The sequence below is a fragment of the Natrix helvetica genome (genome assembly GCF_964273705.1).
Source record: "Natrix helvetica genome assembly, chromosome: 2".
In the NCBI taxonomy this organism is placed as follows: Eukaryota; Metazoa; Chordata; class Lepidosauria; order Squamata; family Natricidae; genus Natrix; species Natrix helvetica.
In genome coordinates, this window is record NC_138552.1 from 83,013,716 (window position 1) to 83,032,898 (window position 19,183).

The window sequence follows — 19,183 nt, forward strand, 5'->3', positions numbered from 1 at the left end:
TTTTCTTGTTATTTTTCTGAATGAATGTGGCATTTTGCTCATTGACCTTGTGCTCAGAGATATTTATGTACTGCTCTGCTTTAACCCGAAGAGTGCTGGTTGTTGCCTCATTGAATTCAGTCTTTTTTCCCCTCCTCCAAGTTTGAAAATATCACTTACTTCTCCTCCACCTTCTTGGTCATGGTTGCTGTAGGATACCCATTTATTTATTGATTGTATCTGATGAACTGTCTTCCTCCTAACTCTGACTTAGTATATCAGAAAGGAGGCAAAATTTTTGTCCCTTCTACCTTTTTGGGCTGGATCAATGGCTTAAAGCAGTGGTGGGCAACCTTTTTTTTCAACTGAGCCAAATCTCGCCAAAACCACGATTGAAATTTATTTTGAGAGCCACACTTTTAAAACCGAAAATACATAGGATGGTACACTGTTTTTAGTTTCAATAAACTTTGGCATTTGAAGCACGCAAGTCTTAAAGCTGTCAAGTTACAAGATCCTTGCATCCCTAACCCTTTAGGAAAAAAACCCCAAGGGGTCTTCAAACCTGACAGCTTGAAGACTTGTGGACTTCAACTCCCAGAATTCCTCCTCCAGTCATGTTGGCTCAGAAACTCTGGCATTGAAGCATGCAAGTCTTAAAGCTGTCAAGTTGCAAGACCCTTGCACCCCTAACCCTTTAGAAAAAAAAACCAGGGTCTTCAAAACTGACAGCTTGAAGACTTATGGACTTCAACTCCCAGAATTCTGAGAATTGAAGTCCACCAGGGGCATCAATCATATTAGCCCAGGGATCTGCAAAATTGGCTCTTAAGACTGGTGGACTTCAACTCCAGAATTCTGAGAGTTGAAGTCCACCAAGGGCATCAATCATATTAGCCCAGGCAGGGATCTGCAAAATTGGCTCTTAAGACTGGTGGACTTCAACTCCCAGAATTCTGAGAATTGAAGTCCACCAGTCTTAAAACAGCAACTTTGCAGACCTCTGTGTTAGCCCAAAGCCTGGCGCTGGGCGGGCCTTGCTCCCCCATTGGTGGAGCCCCAGGAAGCGAGGAGGAGAAAAAGAGACGGAGGCAAGGAGCTTCCCCCCCCCCCCCCGCAAAAATCTTATCAGGGAGCCGGCGGGCAGTAGCAAATTAGCTGATCACGCGGCGTGATTTGCTACTGCCTGCCCGGCTCCCCAGTTAGATTTTTGCTGGGAGGGGGCAGGGGGGGGAAGCTCCTTAGCCTGCGTTTCTTTTTCTGCCTCCTCGCTTCTCGTCCCCGCCCGACTTCAGGATCCTCCCTAATCATTGTGGATCGAAGAGAAAAAAGGGAAAGAGGCGCTTGTTTTGAAGTGCCCGAGAGGAGGGAGGGGAGCGGGCGCTTCAAAACAAGCGCCCCTTTCTCTTTTTTCTTTTCGATCCACAATGATTAGGGAGGATAATAATCCGGCACACAGAAGAGCCGCATTAAAATGTGTAAAGAGCCGCTTGTGGCTCGCGAGCCGCGGCTTGCCGACCACTGGCTTAAAGAAACAGAGATGAACACTGCCTCCTAAAATCGGTTACAGCTAGCAGAGTAAAACCTCAGAGATGCCTGTACCTTTACCTTTCCAGGAAAACCCCCTCTCATGCTTGGGTAAAGCAATCTGTCACCTTCTCACTTTTTAATTTTTTTAAAATAATCCTACATCAATGAAATTCATTTATTTTTATTTATTATATTCATACCACTCCCTTCTCACCATTGAAATGACTCTGGGCAGCTTACAAAATATAAAGGAATAAATATAAAACTAATTAAAACCAGTAAGAATTGAATAAAGACTAAAAACCAGGAGGATGAGAGTGTTGTCTCCTTTCTTATCCCATTAATCATTTCCAGTGCAGAGCATCTCCATCAGAGCCCCCATATCAGCCAAAAGAGTCAAGTTTTAATATCCTTCTGGAAGGCCAAGTGTCACCTCTGGCAGCAGAAAGGGTGAAGGCAGAAACAGAAATGGATCTTCTATTACGCTCCACCATTGGACTCCAAATCCACTTTGCTGGAGTGAGTGGGGTGGGCCAATCCCATTGGAGTGAGACACCTCAAATAAAAGGGAAAAAATTAAAAACTGAAACAGTGGTTGTTAAAAGCCATGACTATTGATTAAAAAATTGCAACCTTCTTAGACGTTTATGAGAAAGGAAGACACATAAGGAGACCAGTGATCTCATTATCACAGAAATAATTAAAATTACCAACAACTGGGGCTATATCAGCATTGGGTATATAATGGTCATTTTAATAATAATGACCACACACAGCCTCTATATCTGAGCATGAGTGTGATTTTCACATGGATGTTTATTGGTTGTTGTTCTTATGGGTAGCAGCCAATTCATGCCAAAATTAATAGGATATTAAAACACTATATAGAAGTAATCTAAGATTGAATTGGAATTATATTATAGAAAAGATGAGAAGCCTGGCTCTTTCCATTTGAATAGCTCGGTACGAAGGTTAGAAAGTGTCAACAAGGAAAGGCTGCAACCTGCCAAGTCAATGTTAATGCATATTTGTACATAGAGCCAAACTTGACCAGCAAGTAAGAAGTTCCCCAAAAGGCAGAACTAATAGCACCCCAAAGAAGATGAAGCCTAACTTGAACCATATTTGAATATTAGAAATTGAGTGAGACCCTATCAATCTGAATATATTTAAGCCCCATCTGGTCTGCCAGAGTTTTATCTAGCCAAGGGCAGAAAATATCAGCAAGGAAAGATCACAATATGTTGTACATTAGTTATATAACAACTTATCTCTCCTGTCCCTAGGAAATCTATTCTCTTCCTCTGAGAACTACTGGTGGGTAGCAGATAGAGAAGACTTATTGTATAGCCAATCAGGTAGCTTGAATTTATGGAGATAATGTGAACAGAACTGTGAAAGGAAATATGCAAGAATGTCCCATAAATGCTATATTTATTTGTTGGTTTATTTATTATATTTTTATTTTGCCTTTGTTTTGGTGAACTCAGGATGGCATACTTATTCAGTCTCTTGGCTCCTATTTTCTTTACAATAACCACCATGTGAGATGGGTTGGGCTGAGAGAGTGATTGATCCAAAGACATTTACATGTCTATGGGTGGACTGGTACTGAAGGCGTCCCAGTTGCTAGTCAGCACTTTAGTCAGTATACCAAACTTGGCATTCAGACTGACTGTTGTTCCTCCTATACAAGGAATCCAGATAAGTTCCATCTCGAAAGTTCTTCCTTCCATTCTTCAAGATGGCAATGAGGCAAAACTGCTAAAGAGAGAAAAGAGGGAATGTTGGAAAACTGAATGTAGTTTAACTGTGACTGGAAGCTGCCAACAAAAAGTCATAGGTTTGATCTGTGTTATTACAGAGAATGGTCCAATAAACCTGCTATCTTTTTCTTTAAACAGTTTTGTGGAAGTGAGAAATCTAGCAGAAAACTGTGCTTAGGGAGCACTTTCTTGGCAGTTACTATCAGCACTTGAGTTGGGATGAAGCACTTAATCCTAAAGAAAGGTTGAAGTTCCTGAAGAAGGCAAGAGCCATCTGGAACAAAGAGCTAGAAAGTGCTTGGCAGCCGCTATGAGTGTTAACCATAGGGGATCTGAAATGCTGTTACCTGATATTAATATGATTATAGCTGAAAGCCATAGGTTAAAAAAATCAATCCAAGTGTGTTTCTGGATAGTTTACATATCAACAAAACTATTTCTGTAAGGTGGCATTTGTCTTATGTTTCTCCATGATGGGAAGAAAGCATCTCTTTTACATCTGATAGTTAAAATGCAGTTTTTCATGAAGTGCAATGAGCACATATTATTATTTTCTTTGTGTATTGTGTTTTAATTGGTTTAATTGATTTTATGATTGTTTGCTCTCTAGAATTACTTGTTTGAAATGGGAGACTATATAAATTGAATGAACTGGTGAATGAATGAATGAATGAACAAATGAATGAATGAATACGACTCTAAATGTTCTTCAGTCAAAGCAGCATATATAATATGGTGAACCAATAAAAATAATTATCTCTTCCTACTAAATACTAATCCAACTTTTTGTGGCAGTGTTCTCAACAATAATCTACCTCCAAGAGGCTTCCAAAATAACCAGATCCTAACACGTTTCCAGAATGCTGTGAGACAACATTCAGCTTGTGTCATAGCCCCATTGGATCCCAGTTCAGAGGATGAGGAGTTGGAATCAGGAACTTCCACGGGGATGGTATGTCTCCCGTGGAATGTCTGGAGAGTCCAGGGCTGACAATGATGCTGTCCCATGACCCTCTGGCATTGGGGAAGGTAGTTGACCAGACGGAAAGCTGCCTGTCACCACTAACGCAGGGGAGGATTGGCAGCAGACAGGCAGTGGTTACGAGAGGCAGCAGATCCTCTCTCTCTGATGAGAAACAGCTGTCTTCCCACCTAATCTGAAGGCATGAAGAGTGGAGCGGAGGGAAGCTCAAAGGAGTTCTGTGAGGCTGCTGGCAAGAAAGCCACCACCTCACAAGAAACACCTGACTTGAGCTGATTTAATCAGAGGCAAGGAAAAGTGTCTTTGTCAGAAACAATTGTTTGACTTTGGCACATACTTCCCCAGTCTTTGTAGACTCTGCTTCGGATGGTGTTTTGCCCTATGTACTCTGACCTTGCTTGTGGAGTATAGATCTTGCCTTGTGGACTTTGCACCTTGCTTTTGGACTACACAAGCCGTGTGAATCAGTCCTGGTGATTATTGGCTTTAGTTTGTGGGACTTATTGCACTGACTGTTGGTGACTGACTTTGAGAAAGTTTGAGATGGAGGTTTACAGGCCATTATAGGGCCATTTGTTGTGGGATAGCAAAGCAATAAAGGACTTTATTGAAGCCTGCATCTGCCTATGTAACCTGGGTGATAACAGCTTGGGGTGCAAATTGTTCCATAGAATATTAATTCCCACAGAGAAATACCATTCCTGTGCCTCATCCAGTGATACATTCTGATAGGTGGGGATACACAGTAGTCTATATTGATTGCATATATTAGGCAGGCAGATTCTGTCTAAAAGAGGTGGTCTCAAATCTACCCAAGTCCCAAGTTATATATAACTACTAGCTTCTTAAAACCCACCATAACTGATAGGGTGGTTAAAGAGGCAATGGGAGATTTGTACCTTCAGACTTGCCAGAGACTGTTAAAGGGGTACCTTTCAAAAAATAAAATTAGCTCATCTAGTTGTGATATTTTTTATTTTATTTATATCCCTCCTTTATTATTTTTATAAACAACTAAAGAACATATCAAATTATCTACCTTCCTCCCCCTATTTTCCTACAACCCAATTCCTGCATCTGTTCTTCATATGTTTTAGCCTGAGGGACAGAATTAGTAATCTTTATCAGCAGGTTTGGCATTTTGAACATATTACATACTCTCTCGCAAAATTGTTGCTGTTCACTTTTCACAATTGTTCTGGACATTGCCAGCATTGCCACTTAGCAGAAGACATATATTTTGGAGTTGCTTCCTTCTATTCCTTATAGTCATTTGAATGATTTTTTTTAATCAAATCTTTTGTCTGGTCACCTTTTGTCTTGGTCTGGGGCTTGTGGTCATAGTTTCTCTTTTTGTAAGTATGCCTGTGCGATGTATGTAAAGTCCAGGGACATACTTGGAATTAAAAATGAGTACTGGGATTTGGTACATTGTTGTGTAGCCCATTAGCTTCTTTTGTAGATGTTTAAAATTAAAAGGATAATCTTTTTAAAAAAAGAGAGAAATTAACATGGGCAGAGAACCTGACAGGCACAAAGGAAATGCCTTAAGTCATGGTAGAATATGGGAAACAGACTGCCTACCCCTGTGATAGGAAAGGTAAGACATAACAAATGTATATCAAGATTTTTATGATTAGCATATTGCTATGTATATAATTATCTTGAGATAAAGAGGACTATGAAATTAAATAAATAAAATGCCTGGGGTAACTATCCAAACTGTCGTGAGTGGAGGCCACATGATTTTAATAGGTACTGTACAAAGAAAAGTCCATAGTCCTGTCTTTGAATGTAGGATATAGATATATTAGTATGGGTCTAATTTCCTCCACTTCAGTCTCAGTCCTCCTTTTGTGTAAACAATTGGCTTTTATTATTTAAATTTACTTAATTAAAATATAAACATGATGTCATTGTAACTGCTACTCCAAATATTGATTTTACCTACAGTATTCTAAGGTATTGTATTTCCATTTTCTAGGAATTCCAACAGTATACTTTAACAGAGCTAAAATACTTCGTAATGTCTCAAAAGACCGAAATAGAGCTTTTGAAAAAAAAATTGAAATGAACAAATCATTCACTGGCAAATCATAGTCTTTGCAGTAGAGATTGCTTGGATTGCATCAGTACTAGGGCTGGGAAAAAATACAAGATAGGAAAGTGTTTATTGCCTTGTGTATTTATGTCAAAATGAGGTTGGCAAAGTTTGACATTTTGTTCTGGGACTCGGATAATAACAGTTTTAATAACTGTCAATGCTACTTATAATTCTGGAAGCTTTATCGAAGAGTGTTTTTATTATCTGCCAAAGACTTGTTAAAATAACTTTTGGGAGTAGGAAGTTTTACCTTATTAAACACTGGATAAAGGATTGTTAATTTAATGAAATTATTTACAAGTTCAATTCTTTGTAGAATTCTTAGATGAATATTTATTACTTGATCGTGTTTGTGTGGTTGTCTTGTTTTTTTCCAAACAGATGAAACTGAGGTTAAGTTAAAGAAATCAAGTTTGGATTTAAATGTTTGTAATTAGTGAAAATGCTGAGTTAGGAGTTTATACAAATGATGTTACTTTACTTTTAGAATTAATTACTGATTCCAAAGGCAGTAATTTTGCATTTATTTTGTTTCTTAGAAATTTTCTTTCATTCTGTTTTGAAAGTTTATGCCTTGTTTCACTGCATCATTAATCAGAACACAAATAAAGCAACAATAGATTCTATTAAAATATCTGCTGAGACCTGATACTCAAACATAATTCAAATAAAAAAAAGATGCTATAATTGCGAGAAGTAGTATATTTTCTGCATTGAGATTTCTACATTAATTGCCACTTGCTTCCTGGGTCAAATTTAAGATGTTGACTTTGGTACATAAATATTCACAAAGTTTAGACCCACGATCATCCATTGCCATATAGTTCATCTCTTACTCTTAAGACTGCAATGAGGCACTTTGGATGCAGGGTCCATCTGATAATACAATAGTAGAGTTGGAAGGGACCTTGGAGGCCTTCTAGTCCAACCCCCTGCCTAGGCAGGAAACCCTACCGTTTCAGACAGATGGCTATCCAACATCTTCTTAAAGACTTCCAGTGTTGGGGCATTCACAACTGATATAGCATCAGCAAATTCTGCCTTTTCCATTGTGGGATCCATATTATGGAATGATTTGCCACCAATAGACTTCAGATTGGCCTATCTATTTACAGTTCAAAAAAGGGCTTAAAACCTCACTTTTTGTCAGATTCTTTAGAGACTTGTAAACAATTATTTTTATGATTACTTTTAGAAAGTTTAAATCATTTGAAATTGGGTATCTGTATGTTTGTAAATCACCCAAGAATATTGGCATGAGCAGCATATAAATAAAAGAAAAGGTAGACAGTGGTTCTAACATTTTGAGGGTAAGGTTAGAGCACCTGAAATTTCAATTTCAAGATAGACAAAAATAAAACAATTGCTTATTAAGTGCTTCAGAATTTGGACTTGATGTATCTGTTTAGATACTCTTAAATGGGCATTTGTAAATACCAAATTTGTTATAGATATTTATATATATATTGGTGCCATTTTATAAAGTGACATTTCAGGATAGCAAATTGACTTGGAAAAAATTGTTCTGCAATGCAATTACATAATAGTAGAACTCCTGATGCTTATGTAGATCATGTAGAATCTTTGGGAATTGGGTAATATAAAATGTAATGAATAATAATAATAACTATGGATAATAAAACTATAATGTATGAGCTGAATGTGACCTGGGACTTCAGATCCAGTCTGTAGAGATTCAAAAATGACTTTATTTTCCCACAAACCTTTATCTAGCCCTGTTATCTTTCTCTTCATGGAGATGAATACCGGAAAGGGTCACTGCAGTGTTCTGTATTCAGAAGAAAGTGGTTCTTTTGTTCATGTGCACAGGTAGTAAAATTATTGGCATCCCAGGTGCTCTTGTGCAGAACTGTAGTTACTTCTTTTAAATATTAAAAATATTATATCTCCTTCTCTTTTTTCTGTATAACTGTGCCACACAGCTTTTGAAATGAAGTGGGTGGGATTAAAAAACTGAATTGGGGGGGGGGGGACTTTTTGAAAGTGCCTCCTCTCCCAGGTAAGAGTTAATCCCTATTTCCTTGGTGCATAGATTAAAAAAACCCTCCTCTCCTTCATAGGTAGGTAAAGGCTAAGACTAATTACTGATTTACTTCTTCATCTTAAAATAAATTTATTAAGCATTACAATTATACAGATAATAACTAATATAATGACCAAAATACAAGATAAGAATATGGAAAAGAAAGAAAGAAAAAACTTTGCCCTTAGTCACAAGAAGTATAAACAATTTTAGTAAGTTACCACCTTATCTTAAAATACAACAAACAAACTCTTTATCTCATATCTCATTGCTTATCTATAAACAGATCCTTAAAACCTTGTCTTTACTCCTAGTCAGCAAAAATCCATTAAGGATTATATACATATAACAACATAGAAACAACAGTATAAACAATATAACAATAAAATAATTATTTTAACCTTGATCAAATATACCAACTTTATCTTCCCCTTATTTTTTTAACAATGTTGGTTTTTAAACTCTTCAAATGATATTCTATAGAGAATTTGAGTTCTTTTCATTTTTTCCATTCTCCCTAATCAGCAAGTCTTTCAAAACTTTTAACAGCTCTCCTTTGTAAATTAGTATAGGAAGATTATTCAAGTCACTCTTCTGTTTTGTTATTTGTTTGTTAGTCTTCCCGAGTAAACCAAATAGAAAACACTCATTCTATTTTATTAGAAGACTTCTTAAATATAATCTTGCAAGTCTGAAAGTTCAAATCTCCTTAACAGCCTGAAAAAGCTGGGGAAAATCCTTTTTGAGTCTCTTTCTCTGCCCATTATGTAGCAGTGGGCCACACCCTCTCTTATGTTTCCTAGGCAGAGTTTTTTCATCCCATCTCTCAAGATTTTTGTCACAAAGTGTTATGTCTATGCTCCTTTTAATTATGAAAACATCAGCTGATTCACTTGTATATCCAATATATCAACTTTTTCCAGATCATTCTTGTAGCCTGACAAGAATAACATCTCCTCTTACTAAAATCCAATCTCAATCTTTTTCTGATCAAACATTCCAATCTTCACTTCCAGATTCTTAACTTGCACATCATTATCAGGATATGTTTATTGGGAATTATATCTAATACCATATCTATATAAGTATTCCTCACTCCATTGCCTGCTAAATATGTTCATTTATGTTCCATGGTGCTTAGGATTTATGTGTCCAACATATTTGGAGGGGGCTTTGTTGGGCAAATCTGCCTATATTGTGTCTGTTTTCTTTCCTCAAAGACACAAACGTGTCATCCAGGTGTGATGTGGTAGATTTACTTTGTTTTTAAAATATATATTTGGAATTCTTATTCCTGTATACTTTGACTCATAATGTGATTTATTTTAATAGATAAAATAAATTAGCCTCTTTTCTTTAAATTGTACTCATGAAATAATGTTTCAAAGAAAAAATATTTTTAAACTAAATCTCTGTCATGGGCAAAAATCTGTACTTCCTGCCTTTTTTCTATTCAAAATTAAAAGCTAAACTCTCCCAGCCCTTTTTTTTATTCAAAAGAAAAACTTCAATGACTGTTGGAAGAATGTAAATTCTTTTTTTTATTATTATTAACTAAAAAAAATCCATGGACAAAATGTCACTTCATATTTTGCACAGTTAAGTTATTAAATTGTTAAAACATTAAGATTAGTATTATGATTAAAATGTTGCTCCATATGCTAATCACAGTTACTGAAATTCAGTAAAACTAATCTGTATATTTTATTTGTTTTACATAAAAACATTTGACATAGTACAAGCAAGAAGGTTGCCCAGTTTAAGTGCTAGTTTCACACATCCTTTCTCCAGATTGCTATATGAAACTGCACATAATATAAACACATATTCTTGTCTCTAGTTAGGCATATTATATTTAATGACCATATGGTCATTATGGTATAAGATCTACTGTCTGTTTTATTTATATTCCTCAAGCATATTGTTCCTTCAACTTCACAGTGTGTTAAACTATTTCAGAGGGAAAAAACTCTTTCCCTCTTGTTTCTGGTTGTCCTATCAAGTGTAACCTTGGACCCTTATAGAGCAATTAGATCAGCCTCTATCCCCTCCTTTGTAATGAGGTTTCTTGCATTTCTGAGACTATAACCCTTTAGTCTTCCCTAATGGGACATCATTATTCTGAAAGAAACAATGTAAATGTAAATGAATATTCTCATTAACGAGTCACAGAGAAACCTTTAGTGGTAGCGCTGTGGTAATTCTGCTTGTTATTTCTCTGGTATACCACGCAGGATTTTTTTTATAATTCATTATTAGTATTCAAAATTACTTGTTCTTTAATTTTGCATGTCTTTCATAATCCAGCGTTCTAACCACTTCAACCATGTCCTTGTTTTATTCTCCAGAAACCACCTGTGAAACGTTCAAGGTCTCTGTCCCCAAAGAGCTTTTTGAAAGAGTCAGAAGAACTCAGGAAGCTCAAAATAGCTGAAGGAAAGATTGAAAACTTAGAAAAGGCACTACAACTAAAGGTGAAAATTAAAATACATAACATTTTTACTTGATGTCAATAGACCCACAACAAAATTTGCGCAATTTATGGTACATTGCAGTGTCCATTGAAATTGAAAATGAATTAGGTGAAAGATATGTTTTATTATGTACATTAAAAAGGTATATCTTTTTTCTTTGTATACTTTTATTTTCTCTGTGTAAAATGTTGCAGCTGTAACATAAGTAGTCTGGGAGATTTTTTAATTAATAATTTTAGGATCTAAAACTGAGCAAATATGTTTGCCTATTCTTAAGAGGACTTCTTTGTTTCAAATGTTATAAATTACTTATGTAAAGTTTAAATAACATAGTTTGCCTATGCCTTGAATCTCCATTTCCAGCCATGTAGATAGTAAAATCAACATGTCTATATATTTCAAGGTCAGAAGTGCAAAATCTGTGGTCTCTGTCAAGTGTGGATTGCTGTCGGCATTACTGCTGGTTTGGTGTGCGCGTGCACATGACACACTATGTGTGTGCGCAGTAGCCCGTAAATAGGTCTGTGCATGCGCAGAACATTAAAAAATGCCAAAAAGACATGCCTGGCGACCGGGGAACCAGTTCGGGGGCGTGGTGAGCCTGCCGTCCTTACCGGTTTGGCGACCCAGTCACTATTTCCACTACCGGTTTGTCTGAACCAGAACTAACCGGTAGCAACCCATCTCTGGACTCTATAGTTGTGCAAAAAAGTAATTTTTTACCATGTTAAAGTCTTTTTTAATATATATGCACATAACATTTTATCTTCATTCAAACACTATATAAAGATAAAGGTGATATCACTGAACAAAAATATGAAAAATTGATTTTGTAGTTGTTTATTAACAAAAAGAAATAACAATTATTAATTAAAAAATCTCCCAGACTACTTACGTTACAGCTGCAACATTTTACATAGAGAAAATAAAAATATACAAAGAAAAAAGATATACCTTTTTAATGTACATAATAAAACATATCTTTCACCTAATTCCTTTTCAATTTCAATGGACACTGCAATGTACCATAAATTGCGCAAATTTTGTTTGGCTACTTTCTTCTGTGGGAAAAGGAAGTAATTCTTTCTTTCTAATAACTGGTAAAAACAACCATAAATATTTTTTTTATAACTGTCTACCAATCTCTGATATTGACCAAGAAGAAATCTTTCCCATTCCTTCATTCCGATTTTTTTTTCAGTTGTTCAATATTTGAGGGATTTTTACATGCGCAGCCCAGTTTAAATCCATCCACAGCATCTCAATGGGATTTCGATCCACGCTTTGACTTGGCCATTCCAGAACCCTTCCTTTTATATTTTTTAGCCAATCTTTGGCTGATTTTTCTGTGATATTTATAGTCATTGTTATGTTCCAAGCTCAACTTTGGGATGAGCTTCAGTCTTCTGACAGATGGTTTCACATTATCTCCAAACACCCTCTGGAGAATTCCTGCTAGAAACTGTGATGTTGTGCTGCCCAAATCCTAATGCAGCTAAGCAGTCCCAAACTGTAACATCATGCTTTACAGTTGGTATCAGATTCTTCTGGTGAAATACTGTCCTTGGTTTTCATCAAACGTGGTACTGGTACTATGGCCAAATAAATCATCTTTGCTTCATCTGTCCAGAGTACATTGTTCCAGAAATCTTGATTTTGCCTAGAAGTTCATGAGCAGCTTGCCCTGATAGTCTTTGTACACAACAACGTTTCCTCCTGACATTAGTTCTATGTAGATTTAATTTGTGCAGCTTTCTGATGATTAATTCAAGCATTTGATAGTAGTAATATCGATAACTGCTTGGCGATTAATGATGAAATTCTAGGTTCTTTCAGCATGTATTCTGCTCTCATGTTAAATTTGGTGGAACGTTGTCCAGGCCTGGCCTGGACAAGTTGCCAGTTGTTGGAAATTTTCTCCTCTCATTGATGATCTTCCAGACAGTGGAATGATTGATGACTACTTGTTTGGCAATGTTTTTAAATCTCTCCCCAATTGCATAGATATCTCTAATCTTCTTTTTGAAGGCCCAGAGACCTCTTTTGATCTAGCAAATCAGAATAAATATCTGAAGTTTCAATAAGACAAGTTACCAAATTTTCACCAATGATGTTCTAAGCTCCAGATTTAGTGCACATGATTCTAATGTGAGATACAATATTCTTTAAATAATAAATAATAGGAATGTAGTTACTTTTGCATGCAAAATATACATATGCTTTATTTAAATTACACAATGGATTGCAAAATGCAAATGAAGCATAATAAGCTCATACCTCCTTTATCAATATAATTGAAATGAAGATTAAATATCTATATGTTGAAACATGTTGAAAATGTCAAAACTTTCCATGTGCATACTTACTTTTTCCTGTTATTATAGAGACAGCAGCCAGACTGGGTATGCTCCATCCATTAACCAATCGGACTGAGTCTACACTTATGATGTCATTGGGCCCTTGTGGCTCCTCCCCACTTTCAGACTCAGTCCAACCTGGACTGGCTGTGAGAATTGATCTCTCCTCCAAATTATTTAATTATATCTTTAATTGATAAATTTTTCCAAAAAAAATTGTTGTTCCTTTAAATGGTTCCTTAAATAATCCTTTATTCTACAAATTGGAGGAAAATTTGAAACTGATCTCTGGCTGCCTCTCCTCAGCTGTCTGATTGCCTGCGGCCACGAGTTCACTCAGGAAGCCTATCTTGCAATCAGATCAGCCAGCTGACGAGCTATAGCTCCATGGCTGTTTCCTGGCAGGCGCTTCTTGATTCTGGGCACTCGGAGGGACGTTCAACCGGCTGTTTCACACGCAGCGGTTCCAGGTGAGTCCCGTGGCCATTCTGCAGATCGCCTGGCCACACTTAGTATCAACGGCATTTTACGGGTCAGAAAGGCCCGTGAAGATAGTGGTGGCCATTTTGAGGCCACTTCAGAGAAAAAAAGTCAGCCATTTTGGATGCTTTAAAAAAGGCGTTTGGAGTGCCCAGCAACACGGGATCACCCCAGGTGGACCAGATCAGGAGCGCCTGGCCAGCAAATGGGTGAGACCGCTGCCTATCTTATTGGGGTATTGATTTATGTTTGGGGAAATGGCTGATCCAGCTATGGATACGAATGCAGGATTAGAGGAGGCAGGGCCATCAGGGGCAAAGAGCAGCAGGAAGAGGCAAGCCAAAAAGGCCCCTTCCTCAGGAGTAAACCCCAAGGTCTCTAAAGCGACTACCAGGGCAGAAGAGGCAGGAGGCCCTTGAGAAAGAATTTCAGAGGGCCCAAAAACAACATATTATAATTGCCCAGCCTCCCTCCCTCCCTCCGAGGATCACCAAGTGGCGTCCCCACTCCACCTGTCTTGCCTCCCATGGGCCCTGACCCCCCCCACCTATTCAGAAGGGCAATTGTTTTCGGAATCCTTGTCTTTGAAGGAACCTGACAACAGAGGCAATTTCTTTGATGTCCCTCTCAATAGGGAGCGCACCTTTGAACAGGCTTCCCTCCTGGTTACACATGGCTCTGGGGGCCCCATACCATGTACACCTCTCCTGCTGATATGGCAATCATCATTGCTGAAACCATTAAACAGCTCATGGCTGCTGGCCTACAACAGCAATCCCAACCTGAGGAGAAAAGGGGAGATCAAACCTTAGTCAAAAACTATCAGGCCGGTGCCTGGGCTGTTAGGGCCTCTACGGCCACTTCCTTTTTGTCCAGGGTGGCCTTGGTTTGGATTGAACAGCTTCAGGAGCGCATCACTCCTACTGATACTAGATCACATAGGGATCTCAACAAGATCAGTGCAGCGGTTGAATTTGTGGCTGATTCTTCCCTTAATGCTGCTAGATTCGCTTCTAAAGCCATGGCCTCTTCGGTCATGGCCAGGCATCTGCTTTGGCTCAAACCATGGCAGGTGGATGTCCGTACCAAGTGGTGCCTAGCAGTCTCCCCATTCAGTGGCATCCAGTTATTTAGTAATCCCTTAGACCCGTACCTCACGGAATCTAAAGACAAGAGCAAGGTCCTTTCATCCATCTACAAGAAACAGGATAGTCGGCCCGCTCCCTTCTATAGGAGGTCGTCCTTTCGACCGGCGGAAGGGGAACCTTTCTTCCTACGTCCACAATGCCAATCCTACACTCCCAGACAGGGATCTCACCAGGTCGGGTAGAGTAGAAGCACACAGCTTTTCCCCTCCAAGGAATCTTACCCTGGAGGAGGCAACCACCATTTTTCACTTAGGAAATGACTATCTGGACTCTCTTCCGATCGGAGGCCGCTTGGCATTCTTTGCCCACTGCTGGGAGGAGACCACAACAGACAATTGGGTACTCAAAACTGTCAAATTTGGTCTCATGCTAGAATTCCTCTCCATCCCCCAGGAACACTTTGTGCCATGCCCGGTCTCTCGGTATCCTCGCAAGAGGGCACTGATGGAACAGGCCATTCAGCACCTGTTGGAGATCCGGGCCATCCAACCGCTTCCTCCCCAACAGGAAGGGCAGGGTTTTTATTCCCGCCTGTTTGTGGTACTGAAGAATTCCGGGGGATGGAGAGCAATTTTAGATCTAAAAACATTAAACTGCCACATTGTCTATCGGCGGTTCAAAATGCATTCTCTGCACACCATCCTCCAGGCGGTCAGGAATGGCGACTTCCTCACGTCGGTAGACTTGACCGAAGCTTACCTTCATGTCTCCATCTTCATAGACCACCAAAAATATATCCGCTTCTCCTATGGGGGGAGGCACTTCCAGTGCTGAGCTCTTCCGTTCGGCCTATCGTCTGCCCCCAGGGTATTCACAAAGGTACTGGCAGCACTAGCCGCCCACATCAGGTCATCCCCAGTTTGGATTCTCTGTTACATCCTCTTGTTGTCCAGGTCTCCGGTTCAGGCAGAAAGAGATCTCGCCCTCACCGTTCACACCTTGTAGAATCACGGGTTTGGGGTGAATCTCAAAAAGAGTCACCTCGTTCCCAGCACTTGCCTTCTCCACCTCGGGGTCTTGATAGACACCATGCGGAGAGGGTGTTCCTATCCAACAACTACATTCTCAGTCTTAGGGAACTTGTCAGGAAGGTGCTACGTCTATGCAAGGCATCCCTCCTTCTTCTCTCCCAGGTCTTGGGCAAGATGGTATCCTGCTTCGGGATTGTCCTGTGCAGCAGGTTTCACAGCAGAAGCCTTCAATGGTTCATGCTTCCACATCAAAAGGCCAACAGGAGCAGCTCTCCTCTCAGGGTCCCCCTTCCCAGACAGGTATTACACTCTCTCAAATGGTGGCAGTTCCCGGCGATTTTGCATGGGACCTTGTTCAGAAAGCCGTGCCGTCTCACACTTACGACAGACGCAAGTCTGACAGGATGGGGGGCACACATGCAGGACCTAGTGGCTCAGGGTCAGTGGTTCCTCGAAGAGAGCCAAAACAGCATAAATTGGCTAGAATTGCGAGCGGTTCGGCTCGCCTTCAGACACTTCCACCACAGAGTTCAGGCCCGTCACATATTAGTCCTCACGGACAATACCACGACCAAGGCACACATAAACAGACAGGGCGGAACTCGTTCCAGGTCCCTGATGCAGGAATGCAACCTGTTGTGTCAGTGTGCGGAATCTCACCTGTCATCTCTCAGGACAGAACACATCTCAGGGGTCTCCAACGTCCAAGCAGACTAGCTGAGCCAGACAACAATAGGTCAGGCAGAGTGGACCATCCATCCGAGCCTCTTTCATTGACTGACACTACGGTTCGGCCTCCCAGTCCTAGACCTGTTCGCGACGGCAGAAAACAACCAGGTACCCAGGTATTACTCGAAGTTCATGGACCCCGTGACAGAAGGAGTAGACGCTGTCAGATGCCAGTGGCCGAGGGGTCTCTTGTACGCATTTCCTCCCCTTCCCCTCATTCAGAGGGTAATTCAAAAAATGCTGGAGCAGGAGCAGAACTGTTGCTGCTAGCGCCGAATTGGCCACATCGGCCTTGGTATGCCGACCTAGTGACTCTGTCAAACTCAACCCCATGGCACATCCCACGGTCTCCTGTCTCTGCACCAAGACTCAGCTTGTCATCCCGACCGCCAGTGGCTACAGTTAACCGATTGAGCGGCAAGCCTTAACAGCCGATAACACCTCCCTCGACGTCATTGCTACCATTCAGGCATCACGCGGAAGCTCTACTAACCGCATTTATGATGCCACGTGGTGGACTTTTGCTCTGTGGTGTTCCAACCAGACTGTTGACCCACTTAGGGTATCCATTCCGCAGATATTGGACTTCCTACAGAGGGGGCTTGATCAGGGTCTTACCCCTAACACACTACGCCGACAGGTAGCCGCTCTGGCCTCTGTTCTGGATGGCCTGGCATCCGAACATATGCTTTCTCAACCCTTGATCCGAAGATTTCTCCGTGGAGCATCCAACCTGCGTCCCCCTGCCATACATAGATATCCGACTTGGGACTTGCCTCGTGTCCTAGAGGATTTGATTTCCACGCCCTTAGAACCTATGAGATCCACTTCTTTGAGACTGCTGTCCTTTAAAATGCTTTTTTTGGTGGCTGTAACCTCAGACGTATTTCTGATTTGGCTGCTCTTTCAGTCAGGCATGACTTGTGCATGTTCCATCCAGACCGAGTTGTCTTAAGACTGGAACCAACATTCATACCGAAGGTCAATAGCTATTTCCACCGAGGTAAGGAGTTGACCTTACCTGATTTCTGTCCATCTCCCCGTCACGAGAGGTAGCGCAAGTGGCACACTCTTGACATACGGCGTGCCCTCAAGATCTACATCGACCGCACCGCCTCGTTCCCCCACTCGGAAGCTCTCTTCATCTCCTTTTGCCAAGTCTCCTTGGGTACCAAGGCTTCATCGTCTAGTCTGGGGCGCTGGATAAGAGCCTGCATTAAACTGTCTTATGAACTTCAATCCATACAGGTCCCTGCAAACATTACAGCTTACTCTACATGCAGCGCTGCAACATCTGCGGCTTGGTCCACTCAAGCCACCTTGGAAGAAATCTGCTGGGCAGCCATCTGGGCGTTTCCCACAGTCTTCATACGTCTTACAAGTTGGACAAGTATGCGTCGGTTGATGCGGCTTTTGGGCGCAGGGTGCTACAACAAGTGCTTGTGCCCTAACAGACCTTTTTTACAATTTCCCACCCTAGTGGACAGCCCAGTCTTTGGTACGTCCCAGTCTGGCTGCTGTCTCTATGATAACAGGAAAATGGGTGTTGGTTCTTACCTGATACGCTCATTTTCTGGTAGAGTAGAGACAGCAGCCAGCCCCACCCTGGTATGGGTCACGCGAGGGAATTCCTTGTGCGCAGGAGAGAGATACAGTGACTATGGACTTTCACTTTTTGCTCACAATTCTCACTTGAGTCTACAGTTTTCCTTCATCTGAAACTGGGGAGGAGCCACAAGGGCCCGATGACATCATAAGTGTAAACTCAGTCCGATTGGTTAATGGACGGAGCATACCCAGTCTGGCTGCTGTCTCTACTCTACCAGAAAATGAGCGTATCAGGTAAGAACCAACACCCATTTTCATGACGATCTACCCTTACTCTGCATCTATAGAAATCTGTACATATAAATTTGAAATAAATTTTAGATGCTGACATTTTATGTAGATTATTTTCACTTTTTTCAAATATATATCAGCCTAATGCCTGGAATCATGGATTCAGTCACATAAATCCGTTGAATTTTAAAAGTCATAGAAACCAGCATGAGACGTATTATGTAACTAGCAATCATGTAAATATACAAGAATAAATATGTGAAAAAAACAGATTATTATTTCATACACTTAATTGCAACATGAAGAAAAAAAATTCTGGAGATCACTTCCGGTCCCCGAAGGCGACGGACGTTCGCGTCCGCTGTTCGTCTTCTCAGTGGGCTCCCCTTAAGTTTAGGGGGAGCACAGGGAGCCTTGGAGGGGCCCCCTGCCATAGGGCAGCTTGTTGGGACCCCCTGAATCGGCGGCAGCCACAGGGGGGTCACCAGCTTTGCCCCAGGAGCCGGGGAGCGTGGGGGGTACGCAACAGCACGCCTTCGCCGAGCGGAGCCTGGAAGGAAACAACTGAAATGCGGTGAGGTGGGAAGCTTCCCTCAATCTCCTTTTAAACCTATCTAATTGATGAGCAGGAGCCTTTGTAAATTGTGGATTCAATCCTTTGAAATGTTAAGATTGGAGGGGGGATTTTCCACCACCCCCTTGGAAAAGCGGCAATTGAAAAATCCCTCTCTCTCGGAAGAGAGAGAGAGAGTTAAAAGTTACTTTCTCTTCCTTTAAGCA

At 40.6% G+C, this 19,183-nt stretch overlaps 1 protein-coding gene across 1 annotated transcript in view; it reads left to right on the forward strand.

The window, feature by feature from the left end:
- Positions 1-19,183, forward strand: part of CNTLN (centlein) — a 216,945-nt gene that overhangs the window by 90,854 nt on the left and 106,908 nt on the right. The window contains exon 9 of the mRNA XM_081940175.1: positions 10,754-10,879. Within this exon, the coding sequence (XP_081796301.1) occupies positions 10,754-10,879 (126 nt within the window). The remainder of the gene's footprint in view (positions 1-10,753; positions 10,880-19,183) is intronic.